Genomic DNA, 25,026 nt, shown 5'->3' on the forward strand with positions numbered 1-25,026 from the left:
CAATAAGGTTTCCTAGAGGTATAAACTAGATTTGAACTTAAATCTTTAGCAAAGCAAAACAAATACTAACCACTTCTCAAAGAAATTAAAAACAAAAGAACACACAAATTTAGGAACAGATTTTTCAAGAGACAACCTAAACTAGAAGTGTACTTTAACTGTGCCTGATGAAATCCTGATAATTTAGTCACATCTTAAAAATGATAGCCAGACAAAAATTCACCTCAATTTAAATTGTATTTTAATCACTTAAAGACTCCAAGTATTAATTTTTACATTCATTTTTATCAGGTCAGTATAGCTATATGGTTCAATTTAAATTTGACATTCACTATTACAAGCTGATAAGAGATAGCATTCCTAGTTAAATAATTGAATCTTAACATGAAAAAACAGAATTACTACTGGTATCAAAGTTTCCCTTTTTTGCTAAAAAATAAATAAAAATATAAAATAGAGGATTATATTCCATACCTCTGTTAAATATGTAAAATTAGAATTTAAATACATAATTTTTAAATACATAAAACTAGAACTTCTCTTTAGTTTCACAGAAACCTATCAAAGCAGTAACATGGTCGCGTAAATTTCAAAGTAATAAATGGCATTTGAGATAGATTTTTTTTTTAGTCCTTGTTTAGATACTAATAAAAGATGCAAGTCTCTAAATAAATACATTAAGAACAGGAAAATCATGGTCAAACTGAAATAAGTAACAAGATTGCCACCAATGTAAAGGTGGTTAGAATTTCAGTCAAAATGCACATGCAGGCCCTCAACCATTCCACACTTACATTTGTAAAAAGTCTTTAAAAAATAAACCATAAATCTGAGAATTTTTGGATATATGCCACAAAACAATTAAGGCTACTTAATAATGGATAAAATAGCAGATGTGAAAACTGCAAAGTCAAAAAGTGACTCTGATGCCATTTCAACAAAATCTTCAGGTTAATTATAACAAAATGCCAACCTATATCACTGCATATAAAGCATATAAATTTACCTTCTCCACATCTGTATATCTGTTTCTATGGAAAAGAGCAAGTCTGTGAGCAAGCGCTGATGCATCAATGACCACTTAAACTCAGGAATACGGAACACAGTAGACCTGGTGTCTCTTCTCTGCCCATCTGATGTAGCTACTAGCTCTTGCCCTGAAGAATCTTGCTGCCTTGAGATCTGAATACACAATTTGTAGACAAAAAAAACACAGAACCCTGGACATTAGTTTCTGCAGCATAAACAGACTTTAGAGTTTAGACTTCGCACAAGCTTAGATAGTACACACAGTTACAAATAAAGCTAGGGCTACTACATAAATGCTATGTACGGGATAAACCACACCTACAAACTACTCTACACCTGCACTATCACACCTGTCACTGTAGGCATATACAAGCAGCAACTCAACCTTACCACAGGGGGAATATATGTTGCTGTAGATAACGTTTTTCCTCCTTTGAGGAAGAATGGTGTAGAATGAAGAGTATCCATTAGCAGGTATCTCTGCAGAAGGCAAGTACTCAGATAGATGACTATTTATCCATGGAAAATTGAGTTAGAAACTAAAGACTAAAGGGATGGAGAACTGTAGTAGGCAACAGAAGCCCAATTTAAAATTTCATTTGGAAAAAAAAAAAAAAAGTAGCTTGACATGATAAAATGACAACTTTGTAAAATTCTGTAGTTTCAAAAGTAGTTATTTTTGTGTACCTGCAGAGTAGCTAGCAAAAAAAATATTTTCATAGATTCCATCACGATATGAAAAAAATTCAGTGCCATATCTCCCTGCACAATAAAAGTTTGCTTCTCAAAATCCAGTAAATTATAAGAGGTCAGACTGAAAAGCGTAAAAGGGAGACTGAGTGAAGAAACAGAAGAAGTTCCAAATAAAATAATCTCAGAATATATAAACAAGTGTTTCTTTCCATTCTTCAAACAGAAGAATGGCAGTATCGATGCAGACTAAGGGTTCGTCTAGCCCAATGTTCAGTCTCCAAGAATGTCCATGAACAGATGTACAAAGAATAATAACTTAGAGACTTCCCTGAACACAAATTAATATGAATTATAGCCATTCAATCAAGAGTTAAATGTGTTCTTTAGATAACTCACAAAATCCATGCATACTCAAATCCCCAAAATGTCAATGGGCACATTTTTTTCTTATAAATAGCATAGAGTTAAACACTCCCATCTGCTTTTAAGCTAGGCGTATGAAGGACAAGCAAAAGTTACCTCAGGTAGTGATCTGGGGGGCAAAGGTGCTTCTAGACTTGTGTTGGCTTTTAGTTCCAGTCTTTCTGTATCTGATGCAACACTAGAAACATCAAGCTTGGCAATTCTTTTCTCAGAGGCTCCAGCAAGCTCTGGTACATGTGCATTTGCAACCTCTTCAGCTGTTCTGGTTTCACTGAAAAGAATCTTATCTTCCTCCAGCTTCTTTTCCCCTTCCAAATCCTTTTGAGTCACTATTTCTTGAACTGCAGAACTTACTGTTTCTGATAAGGAAGCCATTTCTTGCTTTTTCCCATCCCCATCCCCAGTATATTTGGATTTTAAAAGTACAGATTCAGGTTCTTTCTCTGTTACTTCTTCCTGCTTTGTTCCTTGGCTTTCATGAGAACTATGTTCTTTGACTGTTTCTGCTACCGCTTCTAGAGGTAAAGGCATACTACTTTCCTCTTTCAAATCAACAAAGTCATCTTCCTCTTCCACATCTAGTGTTAATTTTTCCAGTCCTTCTGGACTTTCAAGAGTTTCTCCTTCCAAAGTAGTTTGCTCTGCTAGAGAAGCAGCAATGACAGCTGCTTTTTCTTGAACAAGTTCATGGGCTTTGCTTGGGGAATCTTCAATTGCTTCAGCTATTCCAGTACTAATTTCTGAAACACTGGGCTTTATTGCTTCTGTCTCTGGAGAAAATTCTGAGCAAGGCACTGCTTCTAAATTGCGTGCACTCTCTCTGTCTTCCCCCTCCAATTCCCTCCTGTGATTAGACACTGAATGAGTTTGCTGTTCACCATCCAATGAGGGCTTTGTCTCATTTTTTTCAGTACTGCACTCCATATCCTCATCAATAACACAGGAAGCAGCAGCAGCTTCTTTTAACTCCAAATGGTGTAGCTTTCCTACAATTTCAGCTTCCTTGCTAACTCCAGAGATTGTTCTAATGGGAGCTGAAGGACCTGTTCCACCCCCTTCGCCTCCTTTCCCTTGGTATTGCCTGTACATTTGAGAAAGATTCTCTTTGTGCATTTCAAAAGTTACCTAAAAAAACAGAGTTGTTGGAAGCACATTAAAAATGATACATTAACAACTATTTCTTCCATAATTTTGATTCTGAAAAACCCAGATATCCTTATCCAAATTACAAGGTTATACTATAAACTTATATTGGATGCTGTCCTCACGATACCATAAAATACAAGCTTAAAAAATCATTTCATATTGCAGATCACTAACTTAAAGCAAGTATTTCTTAACCATACCTGTTATTCCTGGCAAAAGCATAATACTAGAATTAAAAAAAAAAAAAAAATCCTAGAATGACCCCAAAGACAGGAATTCAGACACTTACTAGATGACAGTAGAGTTTTAGAAAGTATTCTTACTTAAGGAGGACTTCTCCTTTAAAACAGAGAGAGCTATTCATCTAGCCTGTCTAAATAGCAAGATGAAAAGAACTACACAACCTGATCAAAATGAGAAGACTTTCCAGAGGGTGAGCTGGAAAAAACATATTGTTTGAAGTATATAATAAAATAGAAAGAATGTCTACATACATACTGATAAAGTTTGCCCAAATAAAATTACTAGTTGTGTGTTGAAAGAAAAAAAAAATCTAACTAGACTAACTCTTAAGGTTTTACTTCACTGTGATTTGATTTAGTTTATCCATCCTTCTATATATAGGATTTAGATTTATCTTCTATATCTGAGGGGTCTATCTATCCCTTCATTCTGACAAAACTTGGATGACCTGGGAAACTGAAAGCTTAGCTCTCAAAATTTTCCTAAAATACAAACTGTAGCTGAATTTTTTTTTAAACTATTTTCTTCATCATTAAACACATTGCTCTGACAAAGTAGGGAAGTGCATTTTACTAAATGCATTAATGCACACATATTTCCTTATTCTTTTACATACTGAACTTCTTCATTTGGATCTCGTTTAAACACTTCCATGGGCCTGGTATTCAAAATGCTGATTAGTCAGTAGGAACGTTTTCTCTTAAGATAATACCTGTTAAACAAAAACTAACTAGATATGTTAAAAAGGTACTAGAAATTAGAGCTAAGAAATCAGAGAAGAGCAAAAAAAAACCACAGGTAAAACAGAATATTCTTAGAAAGTTGTATTGTTGATAACAAAACCTTAGCTTTCTAACATACCATTTTCCCCATCAATCAAATATATATTTACATACTATAAGGAGCAATACACTACCCTAACATGTAACCTGAAGCATGCTATTTGTTCAAGTTGATATAATAATTGAAAACTGAGTCTCTAGCAATACAAGCGGAAAATCTCCCTCCTACTGTTTCAAAAAAAAGGTCTTTCTATACTGGTTTCAAATCAGCTCTGTACAAACCATAAAGGGTAAATGATTACAAATGACAACCTATGTCAATGGAACTATAAGATATTTGATTTCAGGGTATTGCTAAATTGGGTTTTAATTATTCTCAGAAATTCTTCTTTCCAAATCCCTTCTGAATCACACCAAAGTCAGGGTGTCAAAAGCAACCCAAAGTAGATTGTGTTAAGATGAGTAGATTGTGTTAAGACCTCCCTCAAACTTCTAATTGATTTTCAAAAATATGATTAGACAAAGAGGCTACTTTTGGTCAAATGCATTACTTTTTGGAACAGAAGAAAAGCTCTGGACAATCTGAGTTTGTATCCAGCCAGCTCTCCTCCTTCTCCCTCCTCTCCCTGATGCTTCTTCCACTTCCACAACTACTGAAAAGTTTTATTTCAACAAGTATAAAAGTGACATTCAGCAAGTGAAAATATTGTTGATTTCAACAAAACTTATCATATGTATTTCCCAGAAAACTCTCTGACTCACAATACGTACACACATTATCTATGAAGTGCAAGTGCAGTTGTAACAAGCAACGATAACATAGCTACCTTTATTTCTGTTCAGGGCTTCCATATCAGATTTGTTTTTCTAACACCTGTTTTTGTCTGAAAAATACAAGATACAAATGACTCCTCAAATAGTATTTGCCAGCTTTAGTTATGTCTTTGTTTTGTAACACTGCTAAGGTATGCCCAAGTATGAGAGAGGCCTGCATTCTACTCTGGTTATACACTGCTACCAAAACCGTTGGACAAGTTCCAGGTCTAGCCTCAAAATCCTGTTTCAGCAGTCACCTTGAACCAACACATATCAAGATAAAGATGAAAATGGCTCTTTCTTTTTGAGGAAGACATGCATGTCAAATTTCATTACTGCTGCTGCCACCTCTCCCCAGCAAAAATGGGGATGGGCATCATGACACTAAGGTGATCACAAGACAGGCTAGAAGGAGCTGTTACAGAACATCATTTTCTTCAGCACTCAAACCTGGATGCACTGGAGAGTAGTACCTGACTCACAAAACATGTACAGTAGCAGCAACAATTCAGCCTCAGTGGAACAAAACGGGAAGATGTTTTGCAGGGCTGCCAGTTAGCAAACCCACCTTGCAAGAAGGGCACATTCACAGTTTTGCAGGAGTTTCATCAAACAACACTTGATGCTTACATTGGTCCTTGCAAAACACAACGAGCTCTATTAGCCATATAAAGTTGTAAGCCCTGGCGCTCTAACTACGTAAGTGCAAACTTTAGTAAATTACTAACCCGGCTAATGTAAATTGCAAGCATCAAGGAATACAAATTTAAATGCTTCCTTAAAGTTTATCATCAGTTCTCTGTTGCAGCTGCTTTCCCTTAGCACTTCAAAGACTCATTGAGCTTAAGTACACAAAGGAAGATTTGATCATCTAGTCCAGCCCTTGAATTTAACCCAGCTTGCTACACATTTAGCCCAGTTACTTGACTTGGACAATAATATTCAGAAAATTGTCCAGTCTTGGTTTAAGAAACCTAGAAATGAAATTTCCCTTGGGTCATCTGTTCCAATAATTAAATCTACCTTACTGTTTAAAAAAATTGCACTCTTTCTTATTTGAATGTCTGGTTTCTGTTTCTAGTCACTGATTATGCCTGCCCTTCCCAGTTAAAATAAAATTAAGAAAAAAAACCTCAATGAGGGAGAAATACGGTGTTTCTAAGGGCTTTTTCTGTTAACACAGTATGATAACACTGCTTTTAAAAGCCTGAGAGATGGAGATACAACAGCCCAATCTAAAAAGAATGAGCTTTCATTCTGAAGGACTAGAGCCCTTCCGGTGACCCCTTCTGCAAACTTTCCAGCCTTTCAAATTTTTAAATGTGTTGCATTTTCATGTAACATTCCAGCATAAGTCTCATTAAACTCATATATAAGAATAAAAATGACCTCCTTTACAGCTTTTCACTTTCCACTCTTCAGACACATCCTACAGTGCTTTATCCTAGATGTTAAACTTTGCACACTGAGAGCCTCAAGTGGTCCCAAAGACTACATAATCCACCTCATTCTGTATGACACTCATACTCACTTATTGCCACCAATCTTTGTGCCATCTGCAGCAATTTTAGGCTAGCTTTTAAGTCTTTACTGAAAGCGTTAAACAGTGTCACATATAACATCAGACTAGGTTAGAGATGCAACCAACTTTACAATGTGTTCTCCTTTGCCCAGGCAGGGCTGATAGTTAAAAATATAATGTATGGTACAGGGATGTGGTAGAATTAAGCAGTCAGCCTCAGCTGAAACAGGGAACAGATGATAATTCTGAGGCCAGTAAAGAACAATCCCCTGTAACACTCTGGAAAGCAAACTGATGTGCTTTTCAGGACTGTTAACAGGCACTACAAAAAAAGGGGGCGGGGAGGGGAGAGGAAAGAAGGTCAACAGAGAACTGTTATCTTTACAGATTGGCAATATAAACTTCTGGGCAAATAAATCCAAGTATAATCTGATAAGAATCTGTATGGATTTAAGAACAATGCAAAAAACTGCAACGAGAAACACATCGTTGAAAAAAATTAGCAAGCATAGAACTAAAAGAGTACCTCACTTAAAAAAAAAAAAAAACTTAAACAAGAAAGCAATTTCGACTTCCACCATACACACCACAAATCAGAATTTCATGTCATGTAATAATTAATGCTTTAAGTAGTGTACTTTAAATAACATGCAAATTAAAATAACACCACACAAAATTAGGCAGGCTACCCGCAACACAGGATTTTTCAAGCTTGCATTTCAAGTTTGGGGTTTTATTTATACATAAAATTTTAAACAATTTTAAGAAATACTGCCTGGCAAAATCAACTTTTCAAGAAGCGTGTCTAAAGATTTTTGCTCATTATATTAATCTGCAAGTTGGTTTGACGAGAAAGCAAGAAATAGTGTTACTATCAAGTCACTGGACAATTTTTCCCTCCTACTCTTGTTCCACGGCATGGCATTTATGAAGCACACAAGTTCACAAAGCCAAAGAATATACCATACAAAGAAAACATTTAAGATTAATAAAAGCAATATCAAGAAAAATGCAAAATGAAGTAGAAATTAGTATCGTTAAATACAGGTAGACAGAGATAACATATAAAGGTATTAAGGATTAAATATTAGGATGTACGAATTTGCAATAATTTAAAAGGCAACTGTCAGCTTGGAGAACCTTAGATGCACTTAAGTAAAGTCATTTTTTATTTTCCTTTAGGCATTTGCAACTGTAAAGCTGATAATACAAAATTAATTACTAGAAATTGTTCTAAATTAGTGAGCTAAAAGGCCAATCATTAATCTTCACCATCATTTGATGGTTAATCCATAGCTGCTTGCAATGTTTGGAATGCATCTCTACGCACTACTAGTTAAAGACACTTGTGAGCTAATAACTACAACATTTGCCTCTGCCATTAATTTTAACTTAATTTGACATCCAACATTTACTAATTGCCAAGGAGAAAAATTAGCATACAGCAAGGAAAAAGGTTAAGATGATTGACATTTGCATTAAAGAACACAGTGAAAATACTTCAACTATGTGTTAAGATTTTGTCTTCTCTCATTATCAGGTAAGCAATTTTGTGGAGTAGAGAGAGGACAGGAATGTCTGCCAAACAGGTCAAACAATTATATGGTATTGCTGTTTCCTTACAGCTTCTGCTCCTGCAAACTAGTCCCTGTGCTGCGGATTCCATCAATAAACTCTCTATAATTCCAGAAAACGTTACAACTTTTTAATATTAACAAGGACTTTATTGACCTGTTTTTTCCACTTTACAACTAGCAACACTAACAGTTCAAAAGTGGAAACTATTCTCCAAACAAAAAGAGATCTGTTTAGACTGGATGCACCAGTATCTGCAGATATCAAAACTAATTTCAGTTCAGTGAAGGGAAAGACACAAAGGTGTGCACTGTACGTTGACTGTAGCTCACTGACATGAAGACTCTGGTTATTTCTGAGTGATTCTGAGTGGAAGAAAGCTAAGGAAAGCAAATTCCCTAACATTATGCAGGAAGCTACATATGATAAGTTTCTAGAGGAGCCCATGTTTCCATTAAAAGGCATTCACTAATACATAAGTGAAGAAAGGGTGAAAATCACTGTACCAATATATTTTCATGTTCCTGCATTTTTATCTCAGCAAGAAATTTCTGCCTCTTCTTCCCAGCTTGAGAAAAAACATGCTCGCATACAAAATACAAATAATTTCTAGAATGAGAAAGTACTAGTCAATATAATTCTTGAAAGTCTTCAGTTATATGAGAGAGAAATCTATATATGTTGGTTGAATTTTATTTTCAAATCAGGTCAAGGTAGAGCTTATTATTACCTCACCATTCAACAATAAATTAAAAGCACTGTACCAAAGACTCAAGTAGTTGATCATTTTCACAAATATACTTACTGCTTTCCATTTATTTAAATAGCAAGACATGAGCTTGTTATCTTCAAGGTATATATTCCCTTCCTATCCCAATCCACTTTCCTGCCACCATTCCCACAGTTCAGTAGACAGCCAAACTCTCCATGAAGTACCACTCTGCTTTGTGCACATTTGATATTTAATTATTAATAAAAATATGTTGTAGCCAAATTCAGTGTTTACCATACTCCATGTCCCAATACCCAGCTACAGGTATTGTGTACTTCTCTATTATACCAATCTGTTTCCACGTGTTGTGGGAAGCCCTGTAGCAGAGGTTCCACATCCATCAGTTCAACTCGGCCCAGAAGTATTTTCTCATTCAGTTCCCAAATATAAAATAGCACAGCCACAATGAAATGAAGAGAGTTGGCAGTAAGCAAGAACTCTGCAGCAACACTAAAGATGGCCACTAACAATATTCCATGCTGCAGACACAGGTGCCATCTTCTAATATTTTTATATATATAGTTATAAAGATGAGAATCCACTCTCTTTTCAAGTTCTCTTTGCATAGTAAGAACTTCTCACAGCTCTCTGCAACTTTTTGCATTATAGTTCTTTCCCCTGAAAAACCTGTTTCCTCATTTCTTCTTTATCACATCCTGGGTATTTTTCAACCAGTAGTAGATCTCTATCACATACTCTCTTCTTTTAGGCTTCTATGCAGCTCAGCTCACTCAGCTGATCCTGTTCTTTCCAGCTTCATAAATTCTCAGTGTACCTTCCTCACTCCATTCCTGTCTCTCGCTTCACTCTTTCTGTTTGATTTACCCAAATTTCAGCATCCTGCAGCTTTAACATTGCATTTACTCAAACGAAGTGGCTAATAAGATGGAGGAGCTCTCCATTAAATGCACAGTGCTGCATGCGTGAGGACCCATCGGTGATTCACGTCCCCGCCTCCTGCCCTGTTCTGACTTCTGAGTACTGGAATTACTTCCTTCCTCAGAGGCAGTGAGCAGGAAAAACCCTTCCCACATACCTACTACATGAGAAGCAAGGAAACACCTAGAAAAGGTGAAGGATTTTGTCAGAACCACACTTTCCGGAAGGTACATAATTTCAAGGGAGCCTGAACACTCTAGTCTTCATGTTCCTTGAGCTCTCCACAAATTAGGTGGCCTCTCCCCTTATTTTTTGAAATCTCTGAGAATCATATATACCTGCAATATGTAATTTTTTTTAGAAATAACTATTTCTATGATAAAAATGAACTTCTATTTAAGCATTTCAAGTGTGCTACATATATAATTCGCATCTCCCTCAGCTTTGCTTCATGACACACTGGCTGTCATACCTGAAAGCCAAAAACCTGCAGCAGTACAACAATCCTCTTGGCTAACTAACTCTGCTTCTCAGAAGATCAATGCAGACACTTCAGAGGACTGAAGTTGTTTTTGAAGTCTTCACAATGCCAAAGAGCTAACAATGTCTGGAAACACCATTGTGGGAGAGAGACCTTATCCTCTTCAGAGATGGGGACGGAAAAGGAGACTCAACAGCCCTCAACAATTCAGGAGTGCCAACAGGATCTGGACTCAAGAGATCTTGATAGCCCACTACCTTCTAAAACCACTAAGCCATGTTCCCTTCTCCGTAAATGAAAATTTTTAAGTTTTCATCAGAAATTAGTTCCTCCGCTACCTAACCATTGTTGCTTTTGCCAATTTGCCTGCATCTGCAGTAGTGATGGAAATCAGGCAAACACAATACAAATTCCATACACATCATCATCTTCTGCATTAAATGAGTGAGGCATTTAAAAAGATATATATTCACTGAACACTTATCCATGCTTATTACAGCTGTACTTCTTTGGCTTGAAAGCTAGCAAATATTTAGAAATACATTTTATGCTAAAGTTACAGTACTAATGTTTTAAGACTATACAATTTCTTTCCATTCAGATCAGCAAACAAAATTCTAAAATATTTTCCATATAAAGAAACAACAAAACTGTAGCTTCCATGTATTAACATCCCTGAGTCTTAATCTGTGGTATTACAAAGTTCAGAATTTAGCCAAGTGACTTTTCTTTAACCAGATCATGTAGTAACATGAAGAATCTTTCTAACTAATAAAATATTTTAAGGGCCTGAAATAAGCAAATGTTCATTTTTTCTAGTATTTTAACACATTAAGATAATTTATAAGGGTATTATGCCATGTAAATCATTATATTCTTTTAAAACCTCGGGAATCTAAAAGGTCAAAAAGGCAAGTTGTGCACCATTCTTTACTTGTTTCCTATTATTAACCACAAAGCCATTGGTCCTTATTGCGAAGTACCACTCCTAGACAAAGGCCTAGCTGGCATGGTTATAATGTTTAAATACCAGAAGTTTTTAGCTGCTTTCACAAATTCAGTGCTGTCTGATTAGAAAAAAACCAAGTTTTGATTTAATTTTTTCATTAACATTTTTATTGAACTAGCAACTGCAGATTAAACACATTTGTATACACTGTGTTAATATTTGCAAAAAAATTATAACACGGAAATCAGGAAATACGTGAGCAATACTAAGAAATTTGGCTTTAAAAAGGTTACACGCACCTTCTAAATTTTGAGTGCAAGGAAACCAACGTAATGCAATTATGCTAGAAAAGCCATTGCTGCTTGCTTATAAAACGCTGTGCAGCTGTTGGAAGAGAGGGTTACAGTGACAAACAGCTTCCCTGCTACAAAGGTGGCAGGAAATCTATCAAACTGGACAATAAAATTGCAATTGAGTTTCTTTGGCTTTTTATAGCAGCTGCATGTATCTTGATGTGTAGCTCTGCAAAATCTATCCAATTCTGCAACACTAGTCCTTTATATACTAGTTCTTTATCATAGAATGGTGTTATAAATTAGTGGTAAGAATGGAGCAAAGGGTTGTAAAAAGGAAAAACAAGCAGTAACCCAATACAATTAGAGATGAAATATTAAAAACACAAACTGGTTATTCTATTAGCAATGTTAAGGAAATATTTTTGCTCCCATAATTCCCACATTACTCTTAAAGCATACTAGAAATCAAAAACATCTGAGATGCACTTAGCATCTAACAATCTGCCCACTGAATTATGTCCACACCATGTTATAGCTCTACTATATGAATCTCAAAATTGGTGTAAGGGGATGTAAGAATACTCAAAATATGTAAAATTAGAAGAATTACAAATTCATTATCATTGGATATTAATATCATTATATAAGGCCATTTTCAAGTTGTTAGTAAGTTTTTGTCACAAAGCTTTTTTTGTGATTTATCCTAATTTATGTTTATTTAAATAAAAAACAACTATGAAACATCATCTAGCTTTACATTGCTAGTTGTGTGAACTGCAAACATTACTTACAAAAAAGTTTAAACTGCAAATACACAAAAAGGTGAAAAAATCGTATTTAAAAATCCTCAAATACTGTACCATCATTCACACCACTATCATTAGGTTTAGTTCTGAGTGCTTTTGTTGCTTAACCATGCTCCTTTAGGCTTCTGGAGCTGGCTAATGATATTAGCATTAACGTCCAAACAAACTGAAATCCCTCAAATCCACTTTAATTCCTTCCAGATTGCAATATCAGTATGTTGCTACCACCGCCTCTACTCACACACTTCTAAACCCTGCCATGATTCAGCCTCCTCTGAAACAGGCTGGAAGAACAAGCAGTCCTTACATATTGACCTGAAAGCCAACAAATTTTGGTAAACTGAAATAGGAAGTTTTTTCCCACAACCAAGGATACCTTGCACTATGCCAGCATGCCAGGAACCAAATATGAGAAACAGGAAGAGTCAAGCACATCATATTCTCATTCACTATGGTACTGCACTAATATATATGCAGCCTTTTGAAAAAAACTAAAAGTAATATTATCTAAACACCCTCAGCTTTTTGGTGCTTTCTAAAATCAGATTCCTTTTCTTAATATTTGGCCCACAAGATCACTGAAAATCTTTTTTTTCCTTCCTCCTCTATAAACTCTAGACCATTTGATTAGCCACATTAAGTTACAGAATTAACATGTAATATTAATGATCAAAAATCCATGTTATCATTTTAGCATAGATTAATTAAATAAGATTTTATCCATTACACTAACTTACAACTCATAAAAAAGGTCAAAGAATAGAACTACACCTTATAAGTGCAAGATCATTTTTAAATTCAATACACCAAAGCTCTGTACGACAGAGGGGGAAGAAGGTGGTCTTCCTCCACCTCTCCTTTCCCTAGGGACAGCTCCTCAGTAATTCCAAGCAATCAGAGAAATGCTTTAAATTATGCCAGTTTCTATAAAAGGACATTAGGGATCTTTACTCTGGCTACAGTTTGCTACTGTTCAATCTATTCCACCTACACCCTCTGCATCTTTGGAGGAAAGAAAAGAAACAGATTTTTTCAGGGCTGGAGAGCTGAGAAAAAAGATTAAGGTATTTTTGTACGACTAGAGAACAACCCTCAGTATGGGTTAAAATTTGGCCATGAATTTTTTGCACCAATAACCTGTTTAGCCAAGTAACCATTTAATGCTACTTCACATACTTTTATTACACGGATTGCTGTATTTGCCTTCTCATAGCCAAACAACCAACTATCAAGCTATGGATGGGATGAATTAATAGAGCTGCAAAATAACAGTATCCTGTTGTCTGCAGAAATGGACATTTTTCTTCAATTCATCCAAAGTAAAAGACCCTCGAAAATGCTAACCATCCCTTAGAGCCATAAAATGATCATCAGGATTCACAGACTTCCAGTCCTTCTTTTTACATACTTAAATTAATTCATCCTAAGTAAATCTTTCTGATAAATCAGAACAATTATGACTACACAGGCCTCATCCTTTTGTATGGAAAAGGAAGCAGGACAGTTATATTTTACACTACAATACCTAGATTGAGATTCACTAATAACTTTTATGATAGAATTCTGGCTGCCACAACAAAAAACAGCCAGAAAAATAATGAAGGCTAATGATCTCATTCATACTGCAAGGATTTGCTTTCTCATCATGCATCCCATGATGGCTTAACAGCTGAAACGTCCATCTTAACTTTGATTTCTTTGCTTTTTACTGGTTTGTTTTACAGCCTTTTGATGCTTCTAAATGGTATTTTTGTTTAAGAATAGATATGGTACGCCACCTTGTGTTCACGCCATTATTAAAACATCCAGTCCAGCACACACATTCTTCTGAAGTGCTCCTGAAATTGGATTACCTAATTTTTGAAAATATTTATGTGCCAATTTTAGTATCAAAAAATACTAGCACAACTTGAACAACAAGAAACATTTTTGTTTGAAGTGTTCAAACAACAAAATCAGCATTCAATTGTCAAATATTTGAAAGAGTTATGTCCAGTAACATATATAAACACTGGGATTTTATTTATTTCAACTGTTGATCTTCATTTCAAGACTATCTCATTGTATGATCCACCATTCTACGGCTCCAAATTTCATTACACAGCAAACAAAATTTCCCAACAAACACTCACCTTTGAATGCGTTATTGACAGTGTATCCACCCAAACACGCCAGCCACCCCATTCATATTTGATCGCATGGTAGAGCAAAATTCGAAATATGGCATACACCATCTCAGTTATCTTCTGTTCCTCAGAAGTCTTAGGATTAAAACAGCAAAGGGAAAGCATCCACTCCTGCCAGACAGAGCACTGCAACAAACTCCTGCAAAATACACATATGCTATATAATACAATTTCAAAATCGATCTTAATCTACATCAGCCAAGTGAAGAATTTAACATGCACAAAATCACTCCTGTATGCAAGCTTCTCTAATATTACATATTGAAGAGTAAGAGTAAAGAATTCGCTAAACAGCAATGAAGCTATAGCTACCTAATGAGGCTATTTTATTAGGAGACTATTATTTACTTACATAGCTTGTTACATGCACACGTATGCAAACAATCTTACCTCCTATTTTCTCTGCTGTTATTAAAAAGTTTAATCATATCTGAGAGAAAGGCTCGCCGAACCTCCAGAGTTTCTGGACACTGGGGTGAGTTACGTAGCAGGACTGCAATAACTTTTAATATCGCTGTAAAATAGGTGACGAGTAACAAAATATTAGCATTAAAGCAAATTTTAAAATACCAGACATCTTTCAATATTGTTTGTATGCTAATCACTTCAAGAAAAGTGAAGCCACATAAAGAAGTATTAAACTGAAAAAAGGCACATCTCTACTTAGGTAGGTTTGATTAATATAAATCCTTTCTTTCAAGGTTTCTCACATCTGCTCACCTTCAGGGGGATTTGCAATCCCATACAGCTGAAGAAAATGGAAGCAGAATTAAACTATTATGAAAATTTTTGAATTATCAGGTTTAAGAAGCACAACTGTAACTACATGACAAATGACTACTATAAAACAAACTAATATCAAAACCTCTTCTTAAGGAAGACAAAGTCCACATAATATAATGCATCAGTTATAAAACCAATATATGATAAAAACGCATAGATTTCTCTCCCTCTCAATAATACCAAAATTTCAAAGAATTTGAACAACTCCTGAATACTCATAATGACTTTTGTTGTTAAAAAAAAAAAAAAAAAAAAACCACTGAGGAAGAGGACAAAATATATATATATAAAGTTTCATCAGCTACTCTATGAGCGTATTGTTTCCCATATTTTAAAAAGGCAGTGAAAACTGTTACTACGTTCTATTTTTTGAAGGAGTGGGACACTGCTGTTCTTGATACTTAAAAAAAAACCATCAAATTAGCTTTGTAACTAAATTAAGATGGGATTTGGACACAGTCACTGTGGTAGTTTCAACTCATCTTGTAGAATCTCTTTTAAAAAGTCCCTATTTAATAATATTAAACATTGACGTTACATAAATACTCCAGAAGTCACTCTTCTTAGTAAACCTAGATGATTCCAGACTTACAGGTCACACTACGAATAGTCTGTACTAATCATAATAGGGACTGTCAACTTCAAAAATTTTAAGAAAAAGAAACAGAAATCTCATCACAGCTCTATTGCTTCATATGGATTTACCAGAAAGTAAATGACATCCTCCAACCAGACTTCTCTCCTCTGTATCTGTTTGGCTGTCCTTTCTCTACCCTGCTTTCCACATGAAGTAACCCCACAACTACACCCTACACTTAATGCCCTACACTGACAGAGCAGCTATGAAAGTGAAAATTCTGTATCTCTCCACAAAAAATGAACTCCAAAAGCTATCATAATACTATTGTATTACATAGAGTACATTAATAATGCATATAATTCAGGAAAGGAGATCAGTATTTCCTCTTAGTTCAGAAAACATCTTAAGTTTCATATCAAGATATTTTCCATGAAGTAAGTGAACCAAAACATAAGCAGATACATTCCTCTTACTTTCAGTCTAGTGTTGTCATACTGAGAGTTATTTAAGATGAAGGATCTTTACATTCTTCAGGTAATTTAGTCTGACATCACTAAATAATGCAATCAGAATTGTGCTGGAACTTTAACATGTACTAAATCAAAATATTCTGTGTATGCAAGTCTTGAAAACCATTTCATAACATATTGCACAGACAAAAAGGGTGAGTTATGAACTACATACACATTTAGACATGTCTTTCAAAAAGCTGAAGATATATGCTTCCTCAATAACTCCAACTAAATATGCATTATCTTTCCCCTTGCATGAAAAACTATGCAAAACTGAGATCAGAATTCAGACTCGCAGATGTAATAAATACTTTTTTTTCCTTTTCTTTTTTTTTTTTTTTTTTTTTTTAAAAGAGCGGTCATTTTGTCTAAAGATGGTATCACTTAGAAATTCATATCATCCTTACGAGGATTTTGTATCTTCACTGTTGAATCTGGGTCGGGATGTTGTTTATGTATCACTTGAGTGCAAATCCGTTCAGTCAGAATCTAGCAAGAAGGAAGAAGAAGACACCATATCAATGTTTGCAAAGAGAGCTGACTGGAGTATAGTTGGATACATCTTTTCTACATTGCCATCATTATTTCACCAAAGTTATAAAACTACACAGAGATCGCTTGCCCTTTTTCTTGATAACTTAATTTCTCCTGTTTCTAAAATTTTACTCAACTCCATTTTTTGCACTCTTAAATGCACAACTGTTATTTTCAATGCACTGGAAGAGAAACCTGAATCTAACCAAAACAGTCATTGAAAAGCATCACTGCTGGAATAAAATTACACACACACACACACACACACACACACACACACACACACACACACACACACACACACAAAAATGTCTGCTTGAGACATTCAACTCACTCATTATCTAGAATTGTTCATAATGAGCATATCCAAATTAGGAAAAAAGAAATCTCAAGTAGTGAGCTTTGGAAAAAAAAAATAGCAGCTCTCAGCTGCATCACACTAAGGTTTTAATGTCATCTGGAACATATCAGCCCAAGTATGCAAGCAATTTTCTAACAATGTCTTACAAGTAATTAGGAAGATTGGAGCCTAACTACAGTACATTACTACCTCAAATAGGACATTGTATGTGGTCATTGTGATTAAGCTTGTCTGAAGCATCAGCCTTTCAGCCAACAAAGAGAACAATCCATGTCCAAGCATGACTTCAGCTTTTCTCCTAAAATAGCACAGAAAGATAAAGAAAATAAACTCGCGTATTCAACTTGCCATTAAAAAAAGAGTGCTTCAAGAAATATGAAATTAAAACATTAACTTTTTTTTCCCTTAAGTCTTCATTTTTGCCTAAGGAAAAGGGCAAGGAGTCTGGAAAAGGATAATTCTGAGAAGACAAGTCATTCCCTGAAGATAGTTGAAAGACAGCCGTCTTTCTTCCACAGATACAGTCCACTCACCGATGGGCTCAAAGAGCTGGAAGAGACCCTTCGGAATTTCTTGATAAACATTAAGGAAAGAGCATCTTTATATCATCTTTCCTTCTGCAAATGGACCACCTCATGACTCTCAGGATCAAAAAAACATGATAAAGGAAAAAATTTCAAGAAAAATAGTGAAGAAATCTATGTGCTATTCAAAGTAAGGACAAGTAGCACAGACATTTGTCCATGACTACCTGAATACTCTCATATGTGCACACATCATGGCTAAAGCATGAAAGTAGCAATAAAATCAAAATAAATTAGGATTAACTTTACAGGTAAGCAAAAGTTACCACACGACAGACACAGTTGAGAAGGCTGTAGATTTCTACATTACTCACCTTCATAATGAAAGTGCAAAAACATTTATATGAATACTGCAAAATACTGTTCGGTTACAGATGAAATAAATATCTACCTGTTTCAACTCTGAGCCCTGGCAATCTCATTGACATACAAGCTTCTACCTTAGTTAACTTCCAGATCACAAAACTGGTTAGGCCTATAGGCTATCAGCCATATAAAAAAGGAACTGATTGTTAATGTTAATGCAGTTTTACCCAATTTTATTAAAAAGGTTGAAAAAGGTATTTGAGACATCTTAAAGTAAGCTCTCAGTAAGCAATATAGGTTTCAATCTCACTATTCTAATTCTTACCACTCATTTCACTGGAATTTTGCAAAAAGACTGCTTTAGAAAACAGGAAGTTATAATGCAGGCAGTAGTAAATGAACATGTTAAGGAAGTGATAATGCCTGGACAGTAGTTCCCAGTAACAAGTAGTTCCACCACTTTGAAAAGGGATTAATGACAAACAAACCGAAAGGTACTTAAAGAAAAATATCTCCTTTTTGGTGAAGCATATTTGCTGATTAACCTTCAACATAGCCTTTGTTATTTTATTCTATTTTACACATACACACACAATTGTATAAATATATTCATAAGTCTGTATATACACATACACACGTATATGGCACATGCCACAACATGCCATTTTCTCAAGACCTAAATCAGTACTTACTTTGGAGCAAGATGCTTTAAGAAATATCCCATCACTTTTAGAGCTTGCACTCTGATGCCTTCACTTTTTGATGCTAAAAGCTTGTAGACAACCCTAAGTGGAGAAAACACACAGCTTCCTAAAATAGTTGAAATAGTACAGTTTTTGAAATGACACATTAACTGCAGCAGACTGCAAATAAATTTGCATCTGGTCTTAGGGCCTAAGTTAAAAAGATGGCTATTAATATGAACGGAAAAAAACAGCACGACATTTCTGCTAATCACACAACAATTTGTGTTTTCACATTTTAAAATTCTATTTAGAGATTTTTAATCTGATTTTAAATTTTCCAAAATATCGATATATATAATGTATGTTTAGCTGTGAAAAGGTTGTTGCAATTTCTATATGTAAAACTGTCTTAATCTAGTATTTTAACCAGAAAACCAAGCAAATAATTGTTTTAATAAAAATGTGGCTGAATAGGAAGAGCTATATTTGGATGGGGATTAATTACTAGCACTAATATTTGACACTTCTTTGCTGGTCCCTCAGGAAGTAAAGAAGCACCAACTCGGGAGTCAATCTTGTCACTTCACCCATACTCGTTTCTGCTCTTCAGAATATCAAGTATAAAACGTTTAATGCAAAAACACATTGGAATCTTAGCTGAACTGTCCTGCCTACCAAGTTTCACATGCATAAATACATGTTCTTTCTAGAAGGTATTCTCCCAGTCATTACTCTTCTTAAATTATGATGGCAGGTGTTCATATTTCAATCTCAGAATTCTGACAAGAACACAAACAGTTTTCACTTTTCCATTTTCAGTTAGAACCAAACGATTGCCCTACCATCCTGCAATAGGGCACTGTATTGTACATTTCAGAAGAGCTACAAACCAATTCCTGAGCACTTCTGTTTATTCCAATTCTATTTTCTTGTTACACTGAGAGAGTTTTTTCATAATGCAACCAAACTAAAATAACAAAATTAGGGGCATTCATCATTCTAATTGGGAAATGCCTGCTACAACCAGAATTCAGCCCTATCAGAATTCTTAAATATTCTTTATAGGATCACCTATAGTTGGGGCAGCACCTCCGCCCTAACTTATGTCTTTATGACAAAAGACACAGATCTCAGTGAACTATTTCTTTCAACACATGCCATTCAGCATGTAGCCCTCTAAAAACTATAAAATGATCATCCCATGCAGGTTTTGTCACAGTGTGTGTGTGCTGAACAGATGTTACTGAGTTCTTTTTCATAACATCCACGTGTAATAAGGAGACATTTCCCTATTTTTCAGATAAGACACCAAGAAAAGATAAGAAAAATAGCATTCTTTATTAGAGGTGAACAAGTGAAAATACACAGGGGCCTTGAAAAGGAATTTATACAACCCTCTTTGGACAAACTCTCTCACTGAATGTAGTTGTACTAGCAAATCCTCAGCTCTTCTAGAAATCAGACTATGGGTTTCTCAAGCTGGGGCCACAGAAAAGGCAAGAAACCACAATTAGTGACAATTAAGGAAAAGTGTGATGTAAGCAGTCTGCCTGGCAGCCCAGGCAAAAAGCCCATTCTCCAAAGCAGCATTCAGTGTCCTTAAGCATGTGAAAGCTGTTCTCCCTTCAACTCTTTCCCCAATTACTATAGAGCTTCTCATCTCTGTATTTTTTTTTTAAGCAGCAACCCTCCCAAGAACATCTAACCATATCCACAAAATAAAATGTGTGTGAAATTACATAAAAATCGTCTTAGTGTGCAAGAGCAAAGCAGAGTAGGCAAATTAACATTGCTGAACAATCTTTATTTTAGAAGTCCCTAACTTTAGTATTCTTAATTTAGCCATCTTAGTAAGGTGGTCTCAAAAGTAAAGTAGTCTTTAATGTAGTTTCTTGGATTTTCAAAAGCTCAGTATCTTTTCATTCAAATCTGCTTTCATTTCTCATGTTCAGCATCATAGAGTATGCCAACAGTAACTCAGATAAAGGCCTATCCACTTCCTGCCAGACATGGACTGCAGGGAACCCCACTGCCAGAGTACTGTCTCTCCACCTCTTACTGCGAATGCATGAAGAACAAATTTCAGACGCTTACGACTTTGGCAAGTGGGAGGCTCCAGAAAAGCACATTCTGGATATTAGTGCGACTCTCACCAACCCTGTGATGCCAAATTTCAAAATCCTGCTCTACACCTCTGTGATGCTAACATTACTCCACTACTTAGTTTCAAGAAAAGAGCAATTTTGAGGAAATTTGTAAAGTTTTATTAAAAAACCAAACAAACAAAAATCCTAATTTGAATGACTGAAGAAACTTTCCAAAAGTATCCAATGTTGCAATATTGCATTTTACATCAGCCAGTTGTAAAAAGTTCACAGGACTCTGGCTGAATTAATAGGTCTTATTTATACATACCTATGTACTCACAACAAATTATATATTCCTTAACTACTGCCTACCTAAAGATATTACCCAGGACATCTAAACTGAGACAAATAAAATCCGATTCTACATTGGAATCTAAATGAAAACCCAGGAGTGATTAAAATCCAATTATCTATAGTAAATAATTTATCCTGGGAAAGTTGAAGCAACAGTAGCTGTGGAATAAAACCAATGGGTAGGCCCACCATACAATGTCATGCTAACAATATAACCCATTTCCCTACTTGTCCTAACAGAACAGTATGAGCGATACTTAGTCTCATAGGGAAAAAATATTTTCATATGACATTTTTTGAGTAGGTTGGTAGCTTTTAAAATTTTAATTATTTCTAAAACCTATTTATAAAGAATTATAGAATATATGTATACATACATAGAAAATATATAGAATTATTTTTATATTTCAATAACAATTATTTTTAATTAAAAGAAAACAATAAATATATAAGCAACCCGTTAAGTGACTGGAGACAGTACAGGAGCAAGGAATGTAATAAATGAGACAGGAAAACAAAATGATTTCTCACTGTGGATTCACTATTCATACTGACTTGCCCATACACTAGTTAATAAAAAGGAAAATGTCTACTGCCAGTTGTTAAGTAAAAACAAATGTATTACATTAGAGACCGAACATGACATTCATATACTTTATTATTTAGGGGTTTTATTAGTTTCCCATAACACAATACATTACCATACAAATGAAGACAAACCTGAAGAAAATGGGTTAAAAAGAAGGGAGGGGAAAAAAAAAAGAAAAAAAAATCAGCCTAGCACTAAAAAGGGAGGAAACAATTATGAACGTGCCTGAATGCTGTCTCTTGAGAAAGAACAACTGAAAAAAATATATATATAAATGGGGGTTAACCAATAGGTGCAAAAAAATGTATGAATTGAAACTCTGCCTTTACACCGCAAGAGAACTACTACTCCACACACTCTTCTAGGAATAATTCTTACCTTTTTTTGCCTGATGCTATTTCCTCCCCACAAGGTCCATGCAGATTCATTTCAAATTAGAAAAGTTCAATAACACGACCACCCCTCTGAGAGCCACAACACAAAAATCAAGGCCATAACTTAGTCTTTTCCTAGTAGAACTTCTCCTGTGCTTTTAGTGTTAGTAGAACTGGCTTCCTTCCCCAACTACTTTTCTCTCACGAAACATTTCTCATTTGGGGGGGGAACAGTCATTGTGAACAATCCATACCAAAGTGGTAAATTTAAACAAACAAAAGCTTTCTTCTGCAAAAATCCCATAATACCTTGCACATTAAAAAAAAAAGAAAGAAGGCTAACATCAGAAGAAATCTGAGCCATTTTTTGTCAGCCTACGTTCAGTTCCAAAAGATACGTAAGAAAGGGATGCTAAAAAACTAGTAGATGAAGACTTAACATCCACATATAGACTAACTCAAATGGACTACTACTTGTTTCAGCATGACTTGCAGCTTGGATACATTAAAAAAAGACCTCATTGATAATACATCCAACATCACCTCTTGCCAAAGAACACATGGACATAAAAATCACCCCAAAGGATTCTGAGATTGCAACACACACTGACAAGGACCTTTCAGACTGCATGGAAATTTTAGCAAATAACAGTAAGTTCAAAATATTATTCTCTTTTGCCTACTTACAAAATTTAACTTACCGTAATCCATTCCTCTTGTCAAAGGCAGGGATCATAGAACCAGGATGCTCTGACATCAGAGCAACAAGCAACTGCAGGACATCCATTAGATTGTCATCCTGTTGAATAAAAATTACAAGTTTGAAATGAAAATGCATCTACGCTAGAGCATTGTTCTGTTCAAAAGAGCCACTGCAAATTATTTTAAAATAATCTGGGCAGTATTAGTAGACCAAGGGCCAAAAGGAATAGGCCAGGATCAATGAGCTGAAGATCTAGAAGGCAAGTTCAAGGAGCCAGGAGAAAATATTATGAAGAAAATACTTTTTTTTTTTTTTTAAATAGAGGGGAAAGTGATATAGCTATGTCTGGGGAGTAAGTCCCTGACAGGGAATGGACTCTATAACTATGTCATCCACGCACATGGTTATCTGCACACATGCACATTCCCCTCTCTTCCTGCACAGGAGCTGCTGCATATTTGGGACACTGGGCAACATCTAATAAGAAATATCTACTAACAAATGTCCACGCTAGGAAAAATAAAGTTACCACACCTGCCACTGACAATATTAAAAATGGGTAATTCAAGTCACCCTGTAAAGTTTTCAACACTATTAGTCTAAAGCACTCAAAACCACAGTTTAGGAATTTGTTCGAAGTTATATTACAACTACAAAAAAACCTACAAAGTAGCAAAATGCAATCATGTCTTCTTTTCACATTCTTTGTGGTATTGAAATGAAAGCTTAGTTTAAAAAAACCAAAAAACATTTTCCATCATTTTTGAATAGTCTGATTCTGTCCCTATTAGTAAACCAATTATATGCCTCCTGAACAACTCTGCTCCTCTAAAAATATCATTAGCTTGCATCACAGACACTATCCTTGACAAATGAGCCTCATAAGGTGACTGAATTTTACTTTTTTCTTGTTGTTGTTATGAATTTACATCTAGATAACTAATTCAGTAGGATTCAGTATCCATCTTTTAGACTAGGCTATATATACTTCATTATATAGTTAAAAATATTATCACTTTCTCATCTGAAGGCTATATAAAGCTTCTGCTATTTTGGTTCACTCATTTGTTACCAAGAATCTTATTTTTTTATATATCAATATATAAGAGAATGACATAAGTTATTTGACCATGATGCCAAGTACATGGTTCGGTAACCAGCAGAGAGAATAAAAGGAAGATACAGGTGTAAATAGAAAAGAAAAAAATCTGTACTACTTGAAGTGAAGCTCAATTAATTCCTTATTTTACCCATTTCAAGCACCCTCCCAGAGATTAGATCAGTTAGATTTATGTCCCCCATTTCCCTTGTCTTTGATGTTGCATCTGGCATAAAGTGCCTTTTCCTGGTGGTAAAATATGAAGATGCAGATGTATCAGTGGTAACCAACATTTTCTCCCAATTAAGTTTATATGCTTCTCTCAGATGCCATTAACATGCATCTTTATTTTTAACGCATTTTTTCAATTTTATTGCTTTATTTAAGAAGCAGAATACAAAGGAGTAAAAAACAAAATTAAAAATATTACTTAGGCAGCATAAAACAAGTTGGTTTTTTTTTAAAGCACCATCTGCTTTTCTGCTTGGTAACTCAGTTTGCAAGTCAATATAGGAAACTCTTTTGACTTACTGGCTTACTGAACTTCAATCTAATATTGAACATAGTGCACTGCAAGATATTGGTAATTCAACACACTACTCTTAAGAATTGGACAATGTTTGTACTTCCTCTACAGAGCCATTTTGTGGCAAAAAGAAGGTATTTTATTCTATTTAAAAATATTAAGATAATTTACTTAGTGGTCACAAACAGCAGAAGCAATGTAAAAAAAGAACAAATTAAAAGTTACCTCATGGATAGTGAGTAGATAATTCAGAATAGCCTGCAATTCATCTTCTTTTATTCCATAGTCCTTTAAAAACAATCACGTTTTAACTATCATCTTTCAACGTACAAAAGAGAAGTTCCCAAAAG

The 25,026-nt window shown here is 35.0% G+C and overlaps 1 protein-coding gene across 4 annotated transcripts in view; it reads right to left on the reverse strand.

Annotated features, from left to right (window-relative positions):
- Nucleotides 1-25,026, reverse strand: part of LRBA (LPS responsive beige-like anchor protein) — a 417,031-nt gene that overhangs the window by 324,693 nt on the left and 67,312 nt on the right. For all 4 annotated transcript variants that reach the window (XM_064510803.1, XM_064510804.1, XM_064510805.1 and 1 more), the window contains exons 16-24: nt 24,902-24,964; nt 23,050-23,147; nt 18,951-19,043; nt 17,558-17,666; nt 16,881-16,962; nt 14,989-15,112; nt 14,545-14,737; nt 2,242-3,270; nt 1,007-1,182 (exon numbers count right to left, since the gene is read on the reverse strand). In XM_064510803.1, coding sequence (XP_064366873.1) covers nt 1,007-1,182; nt 2,242-3,270; nt 14,545-14,737; nt 14,989-15,112; nt 16,881-16,962; nt 17,558-17,666; nt 18,951-19,043; nt 23,050-23,147; nt 24,902-24,964 — 1,967 coding nt within the window. The remainder of the gene's footprint in view (nt 1-1,006; nt 1,183-2,241; nt 3,271-14,544; nt 14,738-14,988; nt 15,113-16,880; nt 16,963-17,557; nt 17,667-18,950; nt 19,044-23,049; nt 23,148-24,901; nt 24,965-25,026) is intronic.

This window comes from Dromaius novaehollandiae, chromosome 4, assembly GCF_036370855.1.
Source record: "Dromaius novaehollandiae isolate bDroNov1 chromosome 4, bDroNov1.hap1, whole genome shotgun sequence".
In the NCBI taxonomy this organism is placed as follows: domain Eukaryota; kingdom Metazoa; phylum Chordata; class Aves; order Casuariiformes; family Dromaiidae; genus Dromaius; species Dromaius novaehollandiae.